We start from the raw sequence: 26,396 nt of genomic DNA on the forward strand, positions 1-26,396 counted from the left end.
TCCTGGGGTGGAGTTTCACACCCTGCTCTGAACATCTCTGAGGCCAGCTGTCAAGTTTCTTGCACAGGTGCCAGAATTGTTTCCCTGCGATTTGAACAGTCATCGTGGGGAGCATTTATACTTCAGTTCCTGTAAACTTGACTGAACACAGACAAAATGGATCACCATGAAGTTACCTTGGAGGCTGACAAAATCCATCAAAATCGTCTCTCAAATGTCACAGAAGATGAAGAGCAAGATGCTGCATATACAATTGTGACAGTCCTAGATAAAGTGGCCAACATTGTACACAGTGTACAGGAGAGCCAGAAAAGAATAGAGGAGCGACACAGAGAAATGGAGAACGCTATCAAGACCATACAGATTGATATTTTAAAGCTTGCCCAGACTCATGGCAATACAGGCTACACTGTTAACAAGTTGCTTGAGAAAACCTGCAAAGTTAGTTCCCACGTTAAAGAAGTGAGGGCACGTGTGGAAAAGCAGAGTGCTAATGTGCAAAAGGTTGAAGCAAAACAAGAGGAGATGCTGAGAAAAAACAAATTTCGGGTTGTAATATACCAGGTATGAATGCACTTTAATTTATTTTACCTTTGAAGTTTTGCCACATCCTTGATAGTTCCTGGGAAACACTAGTTGTTTAACAAATCAAAAGACAGGTAACTCAGTCTTCCCAGTGTAGGAGTTGTGTTATAGGTTCTTTAAAATTGATTTCTGCCTTTCAGTGTCTTTCAACATGAACCCACTGATGGCAATTCACAGTCTATTATTAGTATCGGTTGGCTTTTCAGGCAGGAGTGTAAGATTAACCGCAGATCAGCAAGGACTATTTGTTGCCTATGTGAAAGGTAATATGAGGCAGGCACTGTAAATCTTGTCATGCTAGTCATGCCTGACAATCATCTGTTATTTTTTCACCATATTAGGTAGAAGTCCAAACAGTAAAACTATTTATGGAGGCTCCAGAATTTAGTCATTCCTTTAATGTTAATTTTCAAGTATAGTGTATTTTATTTGCAGTTATCAAGGTTTTTTGTAGCTGTGAAAAGTTTTTTCATGGTCTCAATTCATAGGAACGAATATTCAAAACTAAGTTCAGACCTGCACCCCCTTATCACACAAACCATCCTTTTGCGTGTAGTCTCATTGACTGCTTTGGAAATACATGACTAAGGAATACTAAGGGCTGGTCCACACTAAGCCCCCAGTTCGAACTAAGATATGCAACTTCAGCTACGTGAATAACGTAGCTGAAGTCAAAGTATCTTAGTTCGAACTTAAAGGTACTTACCATGGGTCCACACGCGCAGGCAGGCTCCCCCGTTGACTCCGCCTACTCCTCTTGCGGAGCAGGATTACCGGCGTCGATGGCGAGCACTTCCGGGATCGATTTATTGTGTCTAGACAAGACGCGATAAATCGATCCCAGAAGATCGATTGCTTGCCACCGAACCAGCGGGTAAGTATAGACGTACCCTAACATGAGCAAGGTTTTGCAGGATCAAAAACAAATCATATATTTTTCTTACATTATGATTATTTTATAATGCTACTTGTTCTTGTAAATGAATAAATAGCAATTGTTCTTATTGTCTGAAAGCAAGTTGCTTGAAAATAAGTTTCTTGTCCATGGATCATACAAATACAAAAAAGTTAACCATGCTAGGGGGCGTTACAAGGCTAGGCCACTTACTGGAAAATGCTGCAACACTACGTGTTAAGGACTTGATCCTGTGAAGTTCTAAGCATGCTCTGTCAAGCTGTCCTGCAGTGACACAGGAGCATGAGTACCAACCTCAGGGCAGACTGCTAGGAATTGGAGCACAAACCCCAAATTCTGTACTTAGATTTCACCAACCAATTATCCAGTGTAAACTCCTCAGGCTCTCTAACAGCCATAACATAGAGTCACAGACCATTCCTTTGGGAACTCCAGTCTGTCTTGTCACCCAGATGGGCCGACGTGTGATAGATGGTCCCTGACACCAAGGATCACAGCAATATTCAGGTTATTCCCTGTCCCAAAGAACCAGCCATTTACCCCAGGTCACGACAATGCTTGCAGCCAATCCTATAATAACCTCTCTACAGATTTATTATATAGGAAAAGGAAATAAGAGTTCCAATCTTAAATTTCAAAAAAGTAATAAAAGCCAACTCACGCGAAGCACTGGGGATCTTTTGCTTATGCCTAGTGAGCCTTGTACCCTAGCGTCCAAGCAGCATAAAGATACAGTTCCTCTTTGTTAGAGTTTTTTTATTCCCTTCCCCCCCTGTGCTTTGAGATGCAAACTCAGCTGATGGGAAGGATTCACTTGCAAGACTCATCTCCATAGAGGGGAGAGTAAGCAACTATGTCTTTTGTCCTATTAAATGTTTCACTCTAGTCCATCTGGTGTCAATGGGCCTTCCTTGTCAAGCAGGACATAACTCCTGTTGGAGACCAGCATTTCACACTAGTTAATGGCTGTCTCTTGCCTGGTGATTTACAGTTACAGAGGTTTACAATGCAAACACGCAGCTATTACCTTGTAATGTGGGATACAGACATTATAAGGGAGATTAATGCCTGCAGCAACTCACAAGCATTCCATAAAGTCTAAACATATTCTTATCATTCTAATACCGATGTGAACAATATGAACACCCAGGTGAGCCAGACTGATTCCAGCTAGGTATTTGTCAGTGTTCAGTTGAGGCATGGGGATCTGAGCCTGAGCTGGCACCTGGTCTGCTAGCATCACATGCTCGACTCCTCTAGAATTCAGTGGGAACGGAGGATGCTCAGCCCCTTACTAGGACCTTAAAAGTTTTGTTCGTGTACATCATTTATCATGACGTATTCTTTAAAGTATCAGTGAACACACACAAATAACTTTTTTCATGTCCATGATTGGGAGTGTTCATCTGAGAAAAGTTACTCATGTGCATAAGTGTTTGTAGGCCGATTTAGCTTTTAAATTATTTGATTTCTAGTAAGAGGAGGTACTAGCCAAACCCCTGGTTAGCAATGAAAACAGTGCCGGTGGAAACTGATGATAGCATAAAATCTTATCAAATACAGACAGTGGGTCGAATTCTTCTCTCATGCCTATGTGACCCAGTGACCCTGATGAGGCTGCACAGTTGAAAGTGAGGGCAAAATCTGGCCTATTGTTTTTAATTTTTGCAGGCTGCGTTAATAGCGCTCACTCCGCACCATTATGGTAGATATGAATGTAGATATTCTTTGTTTTTCCTTGCAAGTAATCATATTGCTGGAGGAAATGAACATCTTTGAATCCTTTGTCCGTTGGTGGGGTGCTGCTCCATTGCTTCCACTCTTCCATAGTTGTTGTATGAGATATTTCAACATAGTCAATGTTCCGAAAATATTAGGGGGGGGAATGGCTAATTCAATACAAAAAACACGATGTTTATTTTTTCCGCACAGACATGCTTGTTGTCATTTATTTTCACATAGTTCATGAAAAAGCCTGTGGAAGTGTCCTACCAGAGATTTACACAGAACCAGAAAAGACAACTGCTGCTACTTTTATTGTCTCTTCTTAGGAGACAAAGCAGACTTTGCCGAGAGCCTCCTTGCATCTGATTTTCTTGAACAGAATCAGCATCTTGAATTAGCCTCTTCACTCTTCATATTCCCATCCCCGTTTAGATCAGCTACAGCAAGAGTGGATTCCTCTTAGCATGTATCTATGCTAAAAATGCTACAGTGACACAGCTGCAGGGCTGCAGCACTTCAGTGTAGACGCTACTTATGCCAACAGGAGGGATTCTCCCATTGATGTAGGTAATCCACTTCCCTGAGAGACGGTAGGTAGGTCAATGGAAGAATTTCTGTCTACATAGGAACTTAAATTGGTTTAATTGCACCGCTCAGGGTGTGGATTTTTCACACCCCTGACCAATGTAATTAAATCAATCTTTTCTAGTTGAGACCAGGCCACAGTCCCGTCCCTCCACCCCCTCCCACACACACACTCATTAGCTAGTGGAAACTTCTTTTATCCCCTATCTGCTAATCCTCTTGGGATACAACATTTATCACCTTGCTGGTGGGTGGTAATTGTCCCCATTCCAGGAGCATTAGAGCAGAGTAACCTGCTAGGAGTGTAGTGAAATTTTACACACTGTGCTGGTGCAAGTCACTTTGTACAGCAGTGCAGTGCTGCTACACCAGGGGCTTGGTCCAGTGCAACCACACTGATTTAGTGCAAACCCTCCCCCTCCCCCCCGCCCCGCAAACCACCGCCAAGGCATTAATGGAGTGAAATATCACTATAAGAGGAGCGACAATCCATTGACATGCACTAAAGCAATTTGGGACTTCCTCGCTACTGCACTGTATGCTAAATTGCATCATAACTGAGTTAATTATTGAGTTGGATGTTGGAAGGGAAGCCTTCATCTACAGTGGAATTTTGCCTGAGAGGTATTAGGGATATTGTGAAGGACTCTGTGTAATGAGGGGAACGTGACTTACCTGTTTCGATCAATGAGTTTGTATTTCTGTAATGGCCTCTGTCAATCAGCACAGCAGGGTTCGTTCATAAAATCAACACAGAGAAAATTGTCCCAGTTAATTTTTCTTAATTAATAGTTTTGATACAACAATTAATAGAGGCAGAAGCCAATTAGAGGATGCAGGCCTAGAAATGATTGTCCAAGAGCCCTTCATCCCTCACAAAAAAGTATTGGACGAGCCCTTATGCTAAATGGAGTCTTAATGAGAATCTTTGACCATGCGAGTTAGGGAAATGAGAACAAGGGGTGGTTTACTAGACTTTGTTAGACCTGAGGCTGAGAAGATAGTTGGGGGTTCAGTCTGCAATAGGGTTAGCAAACTGCAGAGTGTAATTTGGCTCAGGTCAGTTGGAAGCAAAGCAGGTTCTCTTGCTGGCTTGACCTCAACCATCCAATAAGAATTGAAACCTTCCAAACTCAACACAAGTGGGTTTGAGGCTCAATGTGAATATTTTTCACTGTTCTAGAGATGATTAATTTTTAAGAAGGTCAGGTAATGGAGAGAGAGGCAGCCAGGTACCCCTGCCACCCAGACAGTTGTCATGGTTAAAGTCACAGTTTTAGTTCAAATTGGGGTACTATGTGTCCTGTTGGTACTGCAGTAGTATAGTTTGGAGGGACACAACTGTATAGGTAAGCAGTAGTCTCAGATAGGTTTGAGGAACAGCCCAGTGAAACTGATGTTTGTCTGCAGTAAAGTAGTCTTTGGCTATTTTAGTCATTCTGGGTAAATAATTAAAAGATGGAATTAAAGTGTGTGCGTGTGTGTGCATGCTTTGTTTTTTTTTTTTCATTTTGAAGAAATCTGTTCCTTTTTTTTTTTTGGTCCTCTCTTGGAACTCTCTGGTCAAGCTGGGAGTTACCTCAGATGAATTTTTTTTTAATTTAGAAGTTATATGCTTAAAAGAACCTAGGAACCACTTAGACAAGGTGCCTGAGGTAATGTCTTTTATTTCAGGAACTAGTTACAAAGTCCCGTAAAAAAGATGTCCTATGAAAGGAATTCTGGATCTCACTCATGGCTACTGACTTTCACATTTAAAAATGCTTTGACAATCAAAGTGGGCATTCCTAACATGAGTTGACTTTCATGTTTTGGGGTTGGCCTGCCAAACAACTTTGCAGCCTTGTACCACACCATAATTGACTCCTCTCCACCATGATCACATCACTACACACAGTGCAAGGGCCTGGAATTGTGAAGATGGTTGGTGAGTTGATTCGTTGGGATACACTCCGAACCTACCTGACTCATTTACATGTATAGAAATAAAAATACAAATGTGACAGAATCATTAGGTCACCATCAAACTCCTGTTGCAGCTCGGTTGGTTGTGCACGGTTGGTTGGACACAGGTCTGGCACCCAGATGACATGATGCTGCTGCTTTTGAGGTGCTCCAAGTAAATTCCTTGAAAAATTAAGGTTTTTTAGCGACAATTGTCTAACTAAGCTGATGAATGTGGTGCCAGCTTGGTCCCCAGTCACTGCAGGATTTGGTGTGCATTCTAGCGAATTTTAGTACTTACATTGTGCTTTACAAACTTTAACTATTTACTCTTCATATTACTCATGTGGCATAGGTGACTATATAATCCCATTTTACAGATGGGGAACCTAAGAAAGAAAAGTTAATTGCCTTAGCTAAAACCATAGAGAGACTCTGTGTCAGAGCAGGGCTGTAGCAAAGAAATTGCCTTCAGGGCCATGCTTCGTCCACTAAATCAGGTGGTTGGTCACACTTCTGAGTGGACTGCACCTGTTGTGACCAACAGCCAAGTTGGCGCTTCAGTAGCAGAGCCAGCTCAGTCATGTATGAGTGAGCCCTAGAGCCATCTGTGGTATCTCCGGCTACTGCCCCCCACAACTGTGAATTGGCCTGTGGCCTTCCTAAAACACTGGAGGCAGAGAGGGAGACCACAAATAGCCTGTGCTCCTTAGGAAAAAGTAGTTACAACCTGTCAATGCTGGAGTGACAAAATTTACCCTTTCGGGGATTTATTTACAAGGAAAGAAGTTTGAAATTCAAGGGGGGGTGGGAAAGGTGAGATTAGTCTGATCATTTATATCCCTAAAAGGCAGCTCATGGCTATGAACTTCATGGGCTCTGTTCAGATGGGATTATAAACCTGACTCCATGTGTTTTCTGAACCAGTGTAATCAGACTTATCCAGACTTACTCTTCGCCTGTGATGATATGAACTAGGGCCAGTTAATAATCCTCCTAGAGCCAACATAGACTTTCCCAATCTGGGAAAATGAAGTGGTGAAAACAGCGGATCTTACTTTGCATTTGTGTGGGACCTGTTTTCAAAGTTTTGCTTGGGTTTGGCCTGGAAGGCACCAGAATAATATAGTTAGATGATCACTCTCCATTTCCCATGTCACTTGCCCAAATCATTAGACAGCCTAGATAGTGATTTATCCATAGGAAGTGTGGCTGATCATTATAGAAGTCTCCATGGTGCTTATCCTTTTGGCTGATTCTACACTGGGGAATGGAGTTCTACTTTCCCGTGACTGAACTTGCCTTTCAGGATGAGTAGCTTCTGATTAAACTCTATATGCCAGTGAAGACTCCTGAAGTCATTTTCTTCCATGGGTGTTACAGGACTGAAGTTGCTCAAAACAGCACATTTGCAGAACTGGGAAAATCTGAGCTCATCAACAGCATGTTACAGATTTTTAGTGGTTAGCAGCAGCACCCTGGTGTACAGTAACTCCTCACTTAAAGTCATCCTGGTTAACGTTGTTTCATTGTTACATTGCTGATCAATTAGGGAACATGCTCGTTGAAAGTTGTGCAATGCTCCCTTATAACGTTGTTTGGAAGCCGCCTGCTTTGTCCACTGCTTGCAGGAAGAGCAGCCCGTTGCAGCTAGCTGGTGGGGGCTTGGAACCAGGGTGGACCAGCAGCCCCCCTATCAGCTCCCATCTCCTGCTGCAGCCACCCAGCAGGCTATCAATCAGCAGTTCAGCTGTCCCTCCCCCCACTGCCATGTGCTGCTCCTGCCCTCTGCCTTGGAACTGCTCCCAGAGACTCCTGCTTGCTGTGCAGGGAGGGAAGGGGGGGCTAATGTCAGGGTGTCCCCCTCCCCCCTGCTCCTGCACCCCGCTTACCCCTTCTCCATATAGAGCACGGAGGGGACAAGGACGGAGAGAGACAGAGAGAGCTTGAGGCAGCTGCTGCTGTCTCAACTTCCTAATCCACTTAAAATGACAATGCACTTAAGAGTGGCTCAGCTTACTTAAAGGGGCAGTGTGTCTCTGTCTGCTATGCTGTCTCCTCTCCCTCCTGTTTGTGCTGCCTTGATGAGAGGCTACATTAACAACTATGTGTTAACCCCTGAGTGCTCAGCCAAGTACTAGTTCATCATTTAGCAGCAAGGCATTCCCTGGGAAATATCCCTCCCTCTTCCACCCTCTAACTTCACTACCTCAACCAAGCTTCACAATCATCATAGCTGTGGACAGTATTAAATAGTTTGTTTAAAACGTATACTGAGTGTATATCTATATAATATATAGTTTTTTGTCTAGTGAAAAAAATTTCCCTGGAACCTAACCCGCCCATTTACATTAATTTTTATGGGGAAATTGGATTTGCTTAACATTGTTTCGCTTAAAGTCGCATTTTTCAGGAACATAACTACAACGTTAATTGAGGAGTTACTGTATTTAATAGAGCTGCATCTCTTCCAACTGTATCTAGTCTGCAAGAACCGTACCTTTTGTCGTTGTGGGCCAGGACTGAAAGCAGGTTATTAGCAAATGTCCCCTTTTATCATATCACCTCCTGTCTGTCCCTGTCTCTGCCCCTTCTCACACATGCAGATATTCTTTGTATCTACATTTAAAAGAGGCTGTCTAGGAAATTGCATATTTTGAACTGATAATGACAAATTCACAGGGCTGCCTACGCTGACACCACTCAACATGGAACCTCCTAAGGGGTACTTACTGGACTGTCAGGGACTCCTTCAGAGGTACTGATTCACTGGGTTTACTTGTTTAGCAAACTTTAAATGTGCGTATTTCTCTCACACAGCTTTCTTTCTGGGGCTGCAACTGCCCTTTGCATCATTCAGAAGCTGTCCCAGGGAGTGGATGAGATGGGAGTTGCTCAGAATGACATTGTACAGTTCTCTAACTTCTTGCTCACTGAGTTCTCATTGGATCACTCTAGTCAGTTAATGAGAATGGATTCTTGATGAGATGAGGTGGGTGAGGTAATATCTTTCATTGGCCCAACTTCTGTTGGTGAGAGAGAGCAGCTTTTGAGGTACACAGAGCCCTTCTTCAGTCTGGGAAAGATACTCAGTATCTTGCATCTGAAGAAGTGAGCTGTAGCCCACAAAAGCTTATGCTGAAATAAATTTGTTAGTCTCTAAAGTGCCACAAGTACTCCTGTTCTTTTTGCGGATACAGACTAACACGGCTGCTATTTTGTAAAGTGTCTTGGCTAAATAATAGGTCAAACAGCTAATTTAGCATAAGTAGTTAGCACATGTTCGAAGGGACCATTCAAGGTGAAGTGGCCCATTAACACCTCTGGACTCATAGGACAAAAAGGGGGGTTACTAGGTTACAGATTCTTGTAATAAGCCATAAATCCAGTGAGTTGGAGCCCCCCCGTCCTCCTTCCTCAGCATGCTCGGGGATAGCCCCCACCCGCCAGCAGCCAAGCCCGGGTAGGTAGTGGGCTGCCGCTGCCACCCAGCCAGGCTCTCTCAGGCAGAAGCAACTCCATCCCACTCCTCGCCTGGCTGCCAGGGCGAGCAGCTGAATGTGCTGGGGGAGGGGCAGCACTGGGAAAGAAGGACAGAGCCCCTCTTGCTCTTCCCCCCAGCAGGCCAATCTGGGGGGGGCACTTGACCCCACATGTCCCCCCTCATATGTCCCATCTGAATGCTCCAATAACAAGTATGTGGGTGAAACCAGACCTCATTGCTACCCTCTTGAATGAACTTACACAGGAAAATTATAAAAGACAAAAACACCCTATCACATGTGTGTGACCACTTTTTATAACAGGGGTGTTAACCGGCCTCTTCACCTTGAATGGCCCCTTGCAACATGTGCTAACTACCTATGCTAAATGTTCCACCTGGTATTTAGCTGTGACATTTTCCCAGACCTGAAGAAGAGCTCTGTGTAAGGGGGAAAGCTCATCTCTCTCACCAACAGCAGTTGGGCCAATAAAAGATATTAACTACAACAACACTGAGGGATTCATGTGGTTTGGGTTAAATTGGTGAACCCCTGTCAGACTTTAAGGAACAGGGATTGTAGTTGAAGCTTTATGAAAGTAAAATGAGAGATTTACTGTGCTGGACACACTAAGCACTTTTCATTATGTAAGAACAATTCTACATGCCAGCTGTAGCATTTGGCCCCAGAATAGCATATTTTTGGTCTTATGTGCAGAAGAGTTTATTCAGCACGTACTTAATAGGGTGAACTCCCATAGGTGCCCTTAAGAAATAATCCTGTTTTGCTCCTATTTGAACAGACTTGGCCTCATGGCAGAGATTTTAATAACACATCTGCAAAACTACAGCAGGATCACATGAGATTTAGTCCCATGCTTGCAGTGAAAGAGTGACACTTTTACAAAATGATGGGATGCTTTGTAATTGGGTATTCACCAGAGGCTAAGGACTGACTAAAGGGTTAATTGCAAGGGAGCTTTACCAGTAACATAAATTGTGTGATGCTAAGGACACTTTTTGGTGAATGGACGGGTTGTTATGGTAATTTCTGTTAACCAGCTGGCTACATGGTTAATATGTGTATTAATAGGCATGAGGGTGATTTGGTGTTTTAGAGATTTACTGTGGGTGTTGCACTGAATAATGTACGGTCAATTTAAAATGTAAATTCCTAGGCTGTGATATTGTTTTGATTTAGTTTCTTGCCTATAAGCTGCAGATTGTTTGCAGGTCTTCCCAGTGAGGGTATTTTTGTTTTTCTTTATCATGTATCAAACATTTCTAGGTTGTTTCTTTTACAAATCAGTTGTCAGTCACCACTCCGTCAACAAGCTGGGCACTGGACTGCCTATTACCTGATTTGTGCTTCAGCTTCAGGAGTGTGAGGGGTTTATTAATCCCATTAGTGTTTGTTAAATATTTTGCAAAATGTTTTGAGTATTCCCCGCAACATGTAGGCTCAGGGTAACAGGTCACGGGCCTGTTACTTTGCTCGGAGCAGCACAATAAAATGACATAATTCTGTATTTTTGTCTGCTTTGCCTGTAGTTTTGGAATAAGGATGTTCTGACTTTGAGAAGGTTGAGAGTATTTTGGCTTGTAATGGTTATTATATTTTTCAAAATAGATTCTGTAGTTGCGGGGATGTCATACTATTTATTATTTTGTTTTTTCTTTGTTTTTATTTTTATTTTCTGTACTTTTTTATCATTATTTTCCTAACTTTTTACTTGGGGTTGGGAAATGAGTGGGAGGGTTGTGTGTATTGATCACTTTAGTTTTAAAGTGCAGCCTGAAAAGTGACTGTAAATGTCTCAATTATTTCTGGATCAGATGTTTACACAGAAAGAGATGGTCTTTTTTAACTGCCAGCCCAGCAAACTCAGTCTGGGCACTGAGAGACAAACCTAGTGCACCTACTTAGAATGTTTTAATTCATTTAAGTCATTTCCATTTCTCCCAGTAAAAATTGACCAATTTTTCATTATTTTTGTGTTATTTACATTACATTCTTTTATCAAATCATCACTGAAATGATTGTGTTTTTCATTTACTAAACATCCATTCTTCAGTAAACAAACATTTTCAGTAACTGTTTTGACAACATATTTTTGATAAAAATTTGTATTAAAAAGGGGCAAAAAAGCTACAAAAATGAAAATTGTTGAAAAAGTCAATAGTTTTGAACAAAACATTTTGCTTTTTAAAAAATGTTATTTTTCTATGGGGAAAAAAAACCCATAGAATTCATACATTCAAAAAAATTTGACCAGCTCTACAAGCCAGGTACTTTTCACCTCATGGAGAAGATTCTGGAATTGAACCACTGGCTAGGTAAATGGTGTCCGGTAGAGGGTTTTGGTTTTGTGGAACATTGGTCCAGCTTTTATGGGGAGAGGGGGGTTATCTAGTTTGGATGGCCTCCACCTCAGTAGAAGGGGGACCAATCTCCTTGGGGACAGGCTGGCCAGAGTAGTCAGGAGGGAGTTAAACTAATAGCAAAGGGGAGGGTAAAAAGAGGCAAACTATGAGCATTCAGTTAGCACAAAATCAAGATGCTGAAAACAAAATTAATCAAAGACCAAAAGGGCAGGAAGAGAAGAAATTCTTGAATTGCCTAGACACCAATTTTTAGAAGCCTAGTAATAAACAAGAGGAATTGGAATTGCTCATGGATGGCATAAATTCAATATAGTTTGTATTACTAAAATGTTGTAGGATGATTCGCACTCCTGGAATGTTAAAATCAATTGTTATAACCTATTTAGGAAGGAATGAGTATGGAGAAGGGGGAGAGGGAATGGCACGCAATAGATATTTCTACTTTTACAGCATACAGACACAGCATGCCCAGCTAGCACAGGTATAACTACCACTATAAACAGTGAGGCACTATTTAGGTGCGTAGGGTAGAGACAAGCCAGTATCACAGGCTGTGGACCCCACACAGCTCTCTACATGCCCAAACAGGGTCTCCCATGTCTACCCTGGTAGTCTACTGCCTCCCCACTGCCGGAGCCTTTTCCCACTACAGTGAAAGACTCCAGCAGCGGGGAAAAGCTCCAGCCACGGGGAGCTGCCAGAGCCTTTCCTGCCACCTATAGCTACAGGTACCTGACACACCGCTACGAGTAAAGATAAAGCCATTTTTGACATAGGCCTTATCTGTTTCCTAGTTACTGACAACTCATTGGGTGAACTACTGGTCCCATTGAAGTCAATTGAAATTTTGCCATTGACTTCAATGCGGGCCAGGTTTTTATTCTTTGTGTATTATGGTGTGTCAAGTAATCTCAAGTTTGAATTTAGGCTCAAGCCTAACCCTCCTTCCATTGACACAGAAATTGCACTAATCCAGGGCTTGCCCCTAGGGTCCCAGGACCCCATGGGTGTGCAGGGTCTGAGCACACGGGTCAAGCAGGGACCCAGGATTCAAGCTCTGTTGCTTTGCAGTGTAGACAGCCCCTCTGGACTCATGCTTTGAGTGTTCACCAAATGTATCCCACGGGCCAACTTTCCTTGTCCTCAAGTTTGACGGAGAGACAAGTTTTCCCACACTGCACTGTCAACAAAAGGCTAGAGCAACCACATTTTGGGAGAGTGCTAGGAAGTTTGGGAAATGGGTGTTTGGACTCAGGCCCACATAATGCAGTGTAGACACTGAAGCTCCAGGGTTTAACAATTCCTAAATCAGAGTTACAAATGAATGTAGACGCTCAAGTCCCAGGGTCTGCTAACTCAAGTTCTACTAACCATGGGCTTACACTGCACTGTAGCCAGACCTTTAGTTTCCTCATATGTAAACTGTGACATATTTATTCTCATTTCTCATTCTCATTTCTCTTGGGTTTTTTTGTATAGACTTGAACACCTTATGTCCATGTGAAACAATATCTTAATGTGTTTATAAGCCAATTGTTACATTATAACCCCCTTTTATCTGATGCTTGCAAGTTTGTGCAACAGTCACCATTTGGATGGAAGTTTTCCATGTCTGGTCTCTGCTCACGTGTGTGTTTTTGTCTGGCAAGTTTGAACAAAATGGTTCAGTTGCTTGTGAAAACAAGGATAGGGGAGAAAAATCAGATTTTCTCCCTATTCAAAAAAATAAGGAAAAAGAAGCTTTTAAAAAAACAAACAAACAAACAAACAAAAAAAACCCAAAACACTGCAGCCAGAATAGTTGCAGCTTTTGAATCTCAACTGCACATGGAAAGGCTCAACTAAGGAGCACTGTCCAGCCTTGTTTTGGGGGATATTTGTTGTTGTCCTGGGTCTGACCCTTCCTATGTCACTATTGGAAAGTCTCTCAACCTCTCTGCCCTGTAATGAGGTTACTCTTGCATACTCACCTCTCAAACGTGCTTTGAGATAAATAGTGTTTTTTCATTACTCTAAAACTCTGCTTTATCAGTGGAATAACCAGCTTACTCGACAGGGGGGGTATTAGAGCCTCAGTGGACTATGTACTGGGGCTGGCACAAAGACACTTTCGTTCCAGTCCTGAAGCTGACACTTCTTTGTTGTGTAAACTTATCCTCCAGATTTCCCCTTGTGTAAAAAGAAAATATTGAGACCTGCCTCACAGGGGCACTGGCCAGGCAGTGGGGAAAGGCTCCAGATGAATTAAGATGTATTTGTACATTTTGAAAGGGGTCGATAGCGCTTTATTCCATATAAAAACAAATGCGACCCCCCTTCCTTTAAAAGAGCTTTGTTTGCAAAAATTAAGCATTCAGAATTTAAGAGTTGACTGAGCAGCTCTCAAGACCATCGATGCTGGTATTTAATGAAACTTGGAACACTGGAGAAGTTCCAGAGGACTGGAAGAAAGCTAAAGTCATGCCAATATTTCAAAAATAAAGGGGATGACTCAGGTAATTACAAGCCTTTTAGCATGACATTGATCCCAGGTAAAATAATGGAACAGCTGATATAGGATTCAGTCAATAAAGAAATAAGGTATTGTAGAATAATGAATTTAAATCAATATGTTTTTTATAAGAAATAGGTTTTTGTCAAACTTTATATCCTCAGATGGGACTACCCATTTAGTTGATAATGAGATGTCTGCATGTGAACTAGTACTGCCTGACACTGATTAAAAAAATACTTAGCACTATACAAAATCACTGTAGCATACATTGCATTGACTAGAAAATGTCTAACTGCTAATCTGAACATGTAATTGTTAAGGGGAAAGGATCATCAAGTAGGGGATGTTGTGAGTGGGGTCCTGCAGGAATCTTGGTCAAATGCTATTTAGTATTTTCCTCGATCATCTAGAGGAAAATATAAAATAATTGATAAAGTTTTCAGATTTCCCAAAGGTTGGTGGAGTGGTAAATAACAAGGACAAGTCATTATACAGAATGATCTTGAGCATTTGGTAAGCTGGGTGCAAACACACGTATTTTAATTCAGCCAAATGCAAAGTCATATATTTAAAAGCAAAGAGGGCAGTAGAAGGGACTATATCTCAGAAAGCAATGACTCTGAAAAGGATTTAGCGATCATGGTGGATAACCAGCTGAACATGAACGCCCACTGCAAAGCTGTGGCCAAAGACAATAGGTGATCCTTAGATCTATAAACAGAGGAATATCAAGGAGCAGTAATGAGGCAGTATTACCTCAACATACAGCCTTGGGAGACCATTACTGCAATGCTGTGTCACAATCTGGTGGCCACACTACAAAAGCTGTTGAAAAATTGGAGAGGGTTTCGACAAGTGACACAAGAATGATCGGAGGTCTGGAAAACCTGCCTTACAATGAGGCACTTAAGGGGCTCAGTCTATTTAGGTTATTGAAGACAAAGTTAAGAATCGACTTATAGAAGTCTGGAATTTCCCACGTTAAAAAATAAAGGGGAAAACAAAGACATTCCACTACTTGTTAGGCAGCACGAGAATGCTCTGTAAGCCCCACTATGTACAATCAGTGAGGTAGGAGTCCTTGCCTCATTCCATGCATCCCTTTCTATAGCATATGGAAGAAGATAGGACTCATTAGGACCCCTGCCTCTTTCCCTGTGCACCTTCACTAAGAGAAAGAGGCAGCACTGGCTAGAAGTTTCCTAAGTTGCATACACAGGCACAGACCCAAGAGTACACTGGCAGCCCATTAACAGATTTCATTACAAAGTCCATGGTGCGTGCACACAAAGTACAGCGTTTCTAACTTTGATTTAAATTGAAAATAAGAGCGAAGAGATCCACAGTGGCAATGGAGCGTTCAGGTTCTGCCGGAGGCAATGGCTTTGTGTTATAAACATCAGGTTTGAAATATTTTACTCGCTGTGGAGACATCTATTCGAATGTAAGCAGTAATGGCGCAGACCTTTATCCTCAAAGTAGCTACAGTGAGTTTCATATTGTTTACTTTGTGCTGTTCAGACCAGAGCTTAAAACCAGAAGCTCTGTTTTACGTGGCTTTTAGTGAGCTGGGGCTGCACGCTGTCAGAATGAAGTACTCAAAGGCAAGACAAACCCAAGTTGAGTTTTATGCACACAGTCTTAATGGTACTGGTGTGCACAGGCATTTCTAGACATATTCAATGATGTGATCAGACACTATTTCACAAGTAGTGCAAATATTAATAGCATAAATACAATTTACAAAAAACCCCAATCTGTGTAGCATCTCTTACTATGGTGCAAGACTCTGTCACTACGCAGAGACGATAAACGCTATTTATGCAAGACTTGAGCTGGCAAGGTGCTGAGCACTCTGGCTCCTTTCCAGTCAAACTCTTAAGCACAGGCTTAACTTTAAGCCTACGGGTAGTTCCCATTGACTTGCACCAGCATTCTATAACTCAAATAGCTCCTATCTCAGTGGCTAGCCAGCTGGCTAGGCCAGGTAAGATGACGTGAGTACAATAATTTACATTTGGGTGGGAAGGACCCACCTTGCCTTTTCCCTTTTTAATTTGATCTGGCTATCTTGCAAGCCATCGCCTTGTGCCCCTGCTGCTGGAAGAAGGGGGAAAGCAGGCAGGCATCTTACTCCTTTTCCCCCTCAGAGGGCTACTGCCACATCCTACTGTTTCCATCAGCGAACAGTTTATTTTCTTGGTAGGACGATGTGGAGAGGTACTTACCCAGTTTAGGGCTTGAGCCTGCACCAATGAAGTCAATGGAATGTTGCCTTTGACTTCAGGGGGAACAGGATCAAGCTCTTAGCCATCTTTCCCCACATCAGCGTCCCCCTAGTGCTAAGACTGACTTTCCTCAGATGTGCTAACTCTGGGAGACAGAAGCTTTTATTCTCCCTCTTCCCTAGTAAACAATAATGACTTTTGAAAGTGTAATGCTAAAACCTGTTGGTGGTTCAGAGTGGGCAGTTCCCTACTGGGATGAAACATAGCACTGATTTTTATTTTGAAAAACCTTCACAATGTTGACCAATTCCAGTAAGACAGTCCATTTCTGTAGCACCTCCCATTTAAGGATTGCAGCATGATGTACAAACCTGAATGAATTTAGCCTTTTATACCTGGTTTCTCCAGAGAAGAGGCAGAAACTGAAGAACAGAGAAATTAAATTATTTGGCAAAAGTCACACAAGGAGTCAGTTGAAAAATATTGCTCAGAACTCCTGGGTACCAGTCCCGTGCCCTAGACACAAAAACATTCATCTGATAATTTACAGTTCTTAGTTCTTAATTTTAATATGTGTGTGTGAACATTACAGCCAGCCCTTTAAACCAGTGAACTGTAAATCTAAATACAACTGAAGCGATGGCATTCAGTAGGGAACACAAGCCTGCTGGAGTCTTCTGTGCACTAGGGGATGTCAGTTAGCCCAAATGTTGTCTTAAAAAAGAACCTAAGCTCTCGTTTTCTTCTTATAGGAGAGACTCTTAAATCTCACCCTTCTATACTCATCCCTGTATGGATCCAAGTTTCAGAATAGTTAGTAAGGAAATATTGTTGTCAATGTTTCAGCTAAAGTAGTGGTCTATAATTTACAGATTTTAATAATAATAATGATAATTTAATAATTAAGAGTTTAATTACAGAAAAGCTGCTCTATGTTAACACTATCCCTCATTTTATGAAAAGAAGCTATAACACAGCTAGGTAATAAAGTTAATTTTCACACATTAATGAAGATTATTAACAAAGAATTCTAGTTCTTGCTCATTCTGGTTTTGATATATGGAGTTAAATAAAATTCTGCTGATCTCACAGCAAAATAATTTCCCCTTAATTTTGATAAGCATTAACAGCCATTTTATGTTTTAAAGAAGCCAGAATAAGATGACCAAACTATAAACAGCCTTTATTTGCCAAATGGCTTAATATACTTTATTATATATTACTGATAGTTAATACTTTGTAAAGTAAAATTAAACATGCATTTGCATTTTGAAAATTACAGCTGTTTTTCTGGCCAGAAATCGGTTCAGTTTGCAGTGCACCATACAGGAATTCATCAGCACAAGATACATTTGAGAAACTGACTGGCACTTGGTGGACGCTCTCATTCAAACTTCTTTGGTAGTTAGAAAATATTATTAAACTATGGCCCAAATTCTAACAAGCTCCAGGAATCAGGTCTGATAAGCCCACGAATGGGAAATGATACATTATGCAAAAAGAATATTAATATGCCATGTAGTCTGTCTGAGGCTGTGTGAGGAGCTGCTCCTCTTGGGAGTATGAACAAACGTTGTGCAGCGTTGTTTGTGTGCCCAAGGAGGAGAGTGCTGGGGTAAGCAAGGGGTGCCAGTTTCCATCTCACAGCTGCTACTGGTTCTGCGTTTTCTGCTATACGTCTGCTAGTACCAGCCAGAAATTGACTCTATCAGGGAGATCCAGAATCTCCATGGGAATCATTACACTGAGCTAAATGGTTCTTGGCTCAGCTCCTATGTGACGATGATTTACAGGTTGGGTCTACTCTTTTCAGACGTATTCTTTTACGGAATATTCACCCGAAACTTTTTGCACATCATTTACCATTAAAATGATGCTCAGTAACTTACTGCCCAAAAAGAGCTTTCAGAAAATTCTGGTATAACTTGCACTGTTCTGGCAGTTAAAATCTCTCTTTCTCTAGGTATCTACAGCACCCCTAGCACCACGATAGCTGAGATGCTCATCTCCTCCACAACCGCCCAATTGCATTGCTTCCCTTTAGATCACTTCTTTTCAAAATGCAGCTACCGGTCCTCACCAGCACCCTGTGAACGAGGGTTGGGTGCAATTGAAGCTGAACTCACTGAGAGGGATTAGTGGATAGAGGGCAGCCAAACAAAGCCAAAGGTGTAATGTAAATGTATTTTATCATATGGTTTCACTGCTTAGTACATGGCTAGCATGGCACTTATCTAGAATATGTATTTAATATTCAGTACAAATTAGCAATACTTGCGACATGGCAGGCAGTGGATACCAAGGTGATTAATGCACCATTCAATAACCTCCCATTGAAGACCCACTACAGAGACCCACAAATATTTGCTGATTGTTCAGTTAATGCATTAACATGGGATAATATACTTTTACTGTTGAAAATGCCTGTATGCCTGTAATACTAAACAATGCCATTCATGTATTTCTAAGAGTTGCCCACCTCTACTACTGCCACCTGGAGCTTTGCTTTTGTTGCTGTATTGATAGGGGAGGAGTAAAATGTGGTGCTGAAAAGTGACTATGTAAAAATGGCTTCTCATTCAGCAGATCAACTCCTGGTGTGTATTGAGCCTTACCAGCTCGCATCAGTGACATTTTACTCCCGTGAACCGAACACGGCTAAGGATGTGTTGTCGCTGCAGAGTTCACCCTGGCTCTTCCATGGGTTTTAGCACAACCCCTGTCACTGTCCACACACACAAACCTTTGACCTGGGTTTGGAGGTGCTTTAAACCTGGTCTAGCATCCCTACTTGGATACAGATTAAAGTCCAGACTTCACTTTAACTTGGGCTGGAACCTGCCCCCTTTGCAGTGAGGACACAGGCTATGCTCCCAGCCACACGTGCATAAGCAGAGGACACAATAACACCAGTAGGGCTTTGTAGTGAGGCCACCTGCAGTCAGGCTAGGCTGACCTAGGTGCTCAGACCTGGGGGCCTGGCCTCGCTGCAGCGAAGACATACTCTAGAAGGGTCTGAGCTGGATTCTGTTCTTCCGTGTGCATCAACACATTTCTCTACTAAGTTCCAGTTAATTACAACTGTGCAAATCTAATGAAAGTAAGGAGGGGGTTACAGGTAATACTGAGAAGTTCATATGGAGTCAGTGAGGCTGCATGTTGGTAAAGGCCAACTTGCCCTGCATGGTGCTCATGACTGGTGATGTATGAGAAGGAAAGAACCCAGCTTGACTCTCCAACCTCAGAATAGCAGGGCTGGTAGATAGAAAAACATCTTTTCTAATTGCAAACTAAGCACATTTGAGCTGCAGTCCATTGAGGCTCACTAAATGTGGGACTCAATGATGCGAGTTTTACATTGTTCAACCCTTTTCAGAGTAGCACCAGCCTTTAAAGCAATCTCCCTAACAGGCATGGGACTGAACAGAGGCTGCAAAATCAGTTTTTCCAGGCCCCTTTATCCTCAGGAGATCATGCAGGTTCTCAGGCGAGGCCCCACCTCCCTGTGCCACATGATTATAGCTCAGTTATTGATACTTACAAATAAGAAGCCAAAAAAGCTATATGCTTAAATGCTCTGCTCCCTTAAAACACTAGCGGAACAATGTCTTTATGTTTTCATTCACAGGAGAAAACAGAATGCCCGTCTTCGCTGTCTGTTATCAAAGACAGGACAAGAGGTGAAAACCTGGAGGAGCAATTCTTCCCACCTGATGACCTCTCGTCTGATGAAGAATATTATACAGATGAAAGCAGAGCATCCCGATTTAAAAAATCAGGCATGAGACGCATAGATAATATCAAAAAGGCATTTTCAAGGGAAAATATGCAGAAGACCAGACAAAATTTTGGCAAAAAGGTGAACAGGCTTCAAACTAGAATAGTGACACCCGAGAGGCGAGAGAGAATGAGGCAGTCAGGAGAGAGGCTGAAACAATCTGGGATAAGGCTCAAGAAAACTATTTCAAAAGCAGCTCCGACAAAGGAGACATTCAAGCGCAATAAGAAAGATAAAGAGCGAACAGTAGCTGAAGGGCAAGAAGGAATCCAGGAAGCTGGTGTGCATGCAGTTTCAGCGAGTGGGGCAGAAGAACCAGTTACAGAAGAGATTTCCTACACAGAAGTGATCACTAAAGTAAAGAAAGACAAAGGCAGTGGAACAAAAGGCACGTCCCAGCCAGCAGAGAAAGTTGTGCTCACCCCTGAAAAAATCGTTCTTAAACAGGAGGCAACAGAAGGAGGAGGTGATAATGTTCTTCTGTTGGACCTCAAGCACCCAGCATAAGTGATCAAGTAGTATATACTGTGTTATTGTACAAGAGAAAACATAGTTAGTATCTGTTCACTTGGGCAGATTGAGAGGTGTGTGTAACTTTTTATTGTTATAGCAGAAAAATATATCGGTGCTGTTCTAGTGTTTATATGTATAGCAGACAATGTGTTTGTTGCCTTTTTATTACTACACAAAAGTCACATAAACGGAATGAAGGGTCTCATCTCTCTTGACGTGTACATATAACTTCAATTAATGTGAATGGGAGTTACAATTGCACATCGCAAGGAGATGGAAACTTCTTGTATATTTAAAACAAAAATATAAGGCACTTAATAGCCTTGTTGCTATCTTTAGTTTTATGCACAGAGGCATCCAAAGAACATCTCCATTTATCTCATGCCAACATCAAAAAGCAAACAAGCAACTGAGATAGATGCATTACTTCATATTGGCGGAAGGGAAGACTACAAGAATTGCTATAAGATTCTTTTTGGACTCAAATAGCAGGAGGAGGAAATTATTGCTTTGGAGACAATAAAAAGCAGCAGAGACAATCGATTTTTGAGAACTGTTATCTGAAGTGACTAACAGGGATTTCTAGCATTTTGAAAGGGGGGATTGATGAAGTTGAGAGATCCACTTTCTGAAGCAGCAGCAGGTTAAAAACTATAGGACAAATTAAACACTGGAAAAATCTGGAGGCAAAGGAGAACTCTGATAGAATATCTGTATTATGCAAAGGTCAGTGTAAGTGTCAATTGGTACTGAGGAAGGCAATGGTTAAATTAGTAGTAAGGGAATCAAGATTAATATATGGGGACTGAGGAATAGAGAGTTAAAAACAAGAATGTGGGACTAAAGTGAACTTTGAGAAGGGCAGGCCCATTTGCCTTTTCTGTGCAAGAACTGATGAATAGTTGTTCCTCTACTCCAGTCATACAAAACTGAAAACAGTTTCAGAATTCATTGCCATTGACAGAGCAGAGGAAAAACAGATTGTTGTTTGTTTTTTTCTTAAGGTAGCTGCTGAGATAAAAGGACCGCTGTGTTTTCTGCTCTCGGCATTTTGCTGGGGTTCTAAACAATTAAAATCAATTCCATAAAAAGCTATTGACATGCAGGCCAATCCATATCCAGTTCTTTGTTTCCTTTTCATCATCACTATCGACCAGTCACAGCCACAGAGCGTGCAAGCCAGACACAGTCTTTAAGAGTATGAAATGCAGTGTTTGTAGCACTAAGGAGGGAGGAATCCATGCCCTGAAATGAGGTATGTTAGTAAACATAGCCATTGTACTGGCAGAATAAGCAGGGTTTAATGGGCCTCTTCTGTTTAAGTTTACTTGATGTCTCTTTAGTACTTACATAAAATTAGATCTCAGAGTGAGGCATTGATATTTGTACAAGATTGACAACAGCTATGAGTTTATTTACTGTCAAAGATTCTATTTTGACAAACATTGTCCCAGGACCCATGGCTAACTGGTCAAGCTGTCATTCAAACCCAATTAGGTTTGATTTCCGATACTTTGCCTGCCAGTCCTGTGATTCAGTCCCTGGTACCTAGAATCTGAATTTTATGAATTGGGAATTAGCTATGGCAACTATGGAACACTTTAATGATATACTATATAAATGGCACGTCAAAGCTTTCAAATTGGATTCGTAGTGCTGGCTTGGGATGAATGAAGTCATGAGGCACTGTAAGCGAGACCGATGTTTGCATAACATCTATTGTAAATATATTCACTACTGTAATAAATAACTGTTAAAAAGAAAAAAACCCCAAAGATTCTTCAGTGCATATGGAAGGAGCTTTTGAAAGTTTAGCTGGCAAGCTATAACTGTGTAACATTTTTCTTGTTCTTTATATCACTGTAGCCATCTTCCCTTGCACAGATGGTAATGGTGACTGTTTATGATGTTACATAGTCCATGTTCTATTTTGTGTGAGTTGATGTTATCCTACAATAAAGAGCCCTAATAGAGACTCAGTCTGTTTCTTAAATACATATTTAAAGCTATCAAATAAAGCTGTTTTACTGCAATGTACAAATTGTTAAACTCGCAGTAGTTTGCAGGATACTATGTGCTAACGAATGGGTCTCTATTTAAAAAAAAGCTATTTCATTTTCTAGTTTTACTGTAACTTGATAAAGCAAAGGGGTGATAGAATTAGGATGAAAAGCTTTATTTGGCCCATTACATGGAAATTCTGTCAAATGATCACATTTATTAGATTTGCTTTTATAGCAAGAAGTGAGCTCTGGAGTTGTGCAGAGCATTTCAAAGTGCCCTCTTCATTCTAACAGTGTATTCTCAATATTATTTTGTTGGCTGCTGCAGCTTATTAGGGCATCAAAGTTAATTTCCTCCCCATGTACAGAAAACAGTAATTGATTGGAGCCTCTAGTTCCACAGAGTGGAGCAGCCTTGTCCTGGTTAACATCCTCTCTGATCTTTTCCATCGTTCCCCAAAGTGTCTCAGCAATGTTCTTGAAGCCCGATCCTATATCCCTTTCACAACCCGAACTCTCACTGAAGTCAATGGATGCAAGCAGCTGCACTCCAAGTGGGAGGAGCGGTGAGCCTTTTGACAGTGTGGGCTCATTTAGGTCTATCGTCTCCCGGGAATTGTGTGCAGAGAGTTCTGTGCACAGATCAAGGATAGAATGTGACCCTTAAGGTACAGCTTGTTCTCTGTTTTCCAGGAACAAGTGTGACACTCTGTGCTAGTCGTGGAAGTGAATTTTACTCCTCCTAACAGTAAGAGTCCTGCAACTACTAAACATAAAATAAAACTGTGTGAAAAGTTGAACCCTGTTTGTGGACCAGTTGGCTGGATCACCATTTAAATGGACAGAAAAATCAAAGGTATCTGCACGAAAAGCAAAAAACAGAGCGAGAGATTGGCAGAGCATTCCCTGTAGGCTGTTCTTTCTCTGGCCCCAACAGTAATGCCTATTACTTTGAAAGTGTCCTGGCCTGGCAAAAAAAGCCATACAGCTTTTCTGCCAGTAGTAGCCTTGTTTCTGTTTTCAAACCAAGCCTGTCTACACCCATCCTTGCTTTACATTGGAAGCTGCATAAACTGCTAATAAAAATAATAAACTCTGCAGCCATTTCTGGATAGAGCTTCTACCATGCCAGCTGCTGTTTCTTTCAGTTTCATCACAAATAGTGATGCAAAATACAGGCGTGGGAAATAAGGCCAAGGAACCAGCAGCAACGAAGAGGCTACAAAACTAAGATGTTCCTAAGTGAAAAGTCCTCAAGTGAGGTAAGCTTGCATTTCTGTGTGAGCGCTATGCCTGCATGCACAAAGGGGATAACTGTCAGGCACAATTACCCACTTTACAAATGAAATCAAAAGTAACAGCATGCCAATTAGACAGGCCTTTTTGTGTGCAGACATTTAAACTTGTGGTACATCATCAACTTTTTCTTTTATTTTAGTATTATAAAAATAAGGGGAGAACAGTAAAAAAACCACAAAGAAAAAGAAAGGAAGTGGGTGGGGCAGAGAAGGGAAAGGAGAGTGACACCTTGCACCTCAGTTTCCAGTCACTAAGAATTAATCAAAGGTTTCTAAAAGTTACACCAAATCTTTTCACATTCCTCCAAAACATTAGCTGCCAACTTAGCCAAGTGTCTATCCCTGGAGGCAGTCTACACTTCCGTCTAAGCAATCTGAGTCATTTAAAGCAGTGCTTATAGCCAGAGAACCATTTGGATATAGCACCATCTTTCTTCAGTAATGCTGCAGCTGATGTACTTGGAACTGAAACATGGCTGCATAATTACAAATCTGTACCCTTGCTCCTTTTTGGCTCCAGAGGCCAGTCAAAGTTCAGGCCCCTGGGGCTGTTCTACTTGGGCGCAGAAATTAATGAGGGAGCTGATATTTTCTTTGATGCAGGCTTGTTTATTTACAAGGCATGCAGGAGGAATTAAAAAAAAACAGGATCATGTCTTTGATTACAGCCTCTTTAGCCAGCACCAAACCCAGAATCTTCCTCTAGGTTTCTCCCGGCTCACTCTGTGCTTACAAGCAACTGCTTGGCTTTCTTCCGACCTCTGAGGCTTGCTTGTTCTGCGTGCACACACACTGAAAATCCCTTTGCCCACATGGTCTTTAACTCCTGGGCGGCTTCACATCCCCTTTTGTCTTAGGTGGGGAGGGGGGCTTGTGATTAACTTGTCCTGACACTTACGTTAATTGAAGGATGTATTTGTACCCAATTCCAGAGGCTTGTGTTCTTTGCAATTACCAATACCTATCAGCATAACAGTATTATAAAGAGGAGATAAGATCAATAAAGAATCACTGTAAAATCTAGTTAGAACAGTAGTTTCAAGCAAGAGGCATTTTTAATGGGGATATATTTTGAATGTGGAATAGAGTATTTAGTAGAATGAGCTAATTTATGCAGCAAATGGGGATAGATTCAGTGCAACTAGACTTTATACCTATAATTGTTTTCCATGTCACAGATTTGAATGTTCCCTGGTTGAAGTTCCCAAGTTAAACATGTTTAATGATTCCTGCTGTGAAAAGATCATACAAATCACCATGCAGATACAGCTGTCTCTACAGATATGATTTGCTAATGCCCATATATCTATGAATAGAAATATACCACTGCTTTGTAATAAAACTAAAGCCTGAATGCCCTTTGCCCAGTATTCCAACTGGATCTTATTACCATAGTGCTATTTGGAATCACAGAGTAACGCAACACCCCTTAGAGTCCAGTGGTCAGGATTTTGCACAGTTTTCAAATATAAAGAGAAAATATAGGTCAGATCCGTTCGTCGAGGTTTTTTGTACACAGGACAGGAGTACAAGCTCCCAGGCTGTTTCTTTGGATCTGGTGGTGCTGTGGTGCTGATAGCGTACACATGGACTACAGGAAGACTTGTGAACAGCACCTAAGGGGAACATTAACAAAAAACAAACCACTCAGAGAGCCATTCCAGGGACACTGAATCCCACTAGTGACTTACCAGACAAAAGCACACTAGGTAGCACAAGTGGCACAGCACTTCAGGGGACATCAAGGGGCGTGGGCCACCCCCCGACTTTTTCTGCGGCTTCTTTGCTTACAGCCGTGCTGCTGGGAAGCTGCTCTGCCTGGCTCTTAGCAGATGCAGCAGAGAGTGGAAGCCCCAAGCTGCCGCTTAGCCCTGCACTATCGCAAAAATATCGTCAAGCCAGTGAAAGCCCCAGGGTGACTTGGGTTGGGGGGACCTGGAAGGTAAAGGCAGTGGGCAGGGGGACCGTAAAAGAACCAAGGAGTAGAGGAGAGTGGGGAGACTAGGGGAGAGTGGTGGGGGGAGCCATCTTCCTTCTCTTTCCCTATCTCTTCATTAGCTTTCCTCATTCTTTCCCCAGCCTCTTCCTCTTTGCTAATTGGGAGTAGTGGAGCTTCAAAGGAGAAGTTGCTACTAGCAGTCCCACTTGCCTGAGCTGTTTTGCTAGCAGTGGTGCTTCAAAGAACAGACAGGTGCCCATTGGGTGTTTATCCAAGCCAAATCTAACTATCTGAGATTTACCCATCACTACACATTACGCTTGTGTGCAGCTAAATATGTGACACCAAGAGTCAGCTTAATCACAGTTATACATAGGATTTGCTGCCTAGAAACTGTATATTATGCATTGCTTGATTACAAGAAGTTTATAAATATTTGCTTCAGTCAGTCAGGAAAGGCACATGTGTGGGAAACATCTTAGCACCAACACAGTGTTACAGTTGGCTGTCACAATGGTAAAG

General features: G+C 41.9%; 2 protein-coding genes across 2 annotated transcripts in view; one reads left to right on the top strand and one right to left on the bottom strand.

Annotated features, from left to right (window-relative positions):
• The first annotated feature begins 33 nt into the window (after positions 1-33).
• CAVIN4 (caveolae associated protein 4) lies at positions 34-22,609 on the top strand. Its single transcript, XM_054018568.1, has 2 exons — positions 34-564; positions 19,972-22,609. Exons 1-2 carry the CDS (start codon positions 157-159, stop codon positions 20,626-20,628), a joined length of 1,065 nt encoding a protein of 354 aa, XP_053874543.1. The 5' UTR covers positions 34-156; the 3' UTR covers positions 20,629-22,609.
• A 1,439-nt stretch (positions 22,610-24,048) lies between these two features.
• Positions 24,049-26,396, bottom strand: part of LOC128831797 (dynein axonemal heavy chain 5-like) — a 279,614-nt gene continuing 277,266 nt past the window's right edge. The window contains exon 77 of the mRNA XM_054018564.1: positions 24,049-25,551. Within this exon, the coding sequence (XP_053874539.1) occupies positions 25,333-25,551 (219 nt within the window). The 3' untranslated portion in view covers positions 24,049-25,332. The remainder of the gene's footprint in view (positions 25,552-26,396) is intronic.

Source organism: Malaclemys terrapin, chromosome 2, assembly GCF_027887155.1.
Source record: "Malaclemys terrapin pileata isolate rMalTer1 chromosome 2, rMalTer1.hap1, whole genome shotgun sequence".
In the NCBI taxonomy this organism is placed as follows: domain Eukaryota; kingdom Metazoa; phylum Chordata; order Testudines; family Emydidae; genus Malaclemys; species Malaclemys terrapin.

Excerpts from the sequence above, each read along its gene's own strand:
- CAVIN4 (XM_054018568.1), top strand. The coding sequence starts at position 157 with ATGGATCACCATGAAGTTACCTTGGAGGCTGACAAAATCCATCAAAAT. Across the intron at positions 565-19,971 it reads TTCGGGTTGTAATATACCAG|GAGAAAACAGAATGCCCGTC; the intron begins GTATGAATGCAC and ends TTTCATTCACAG.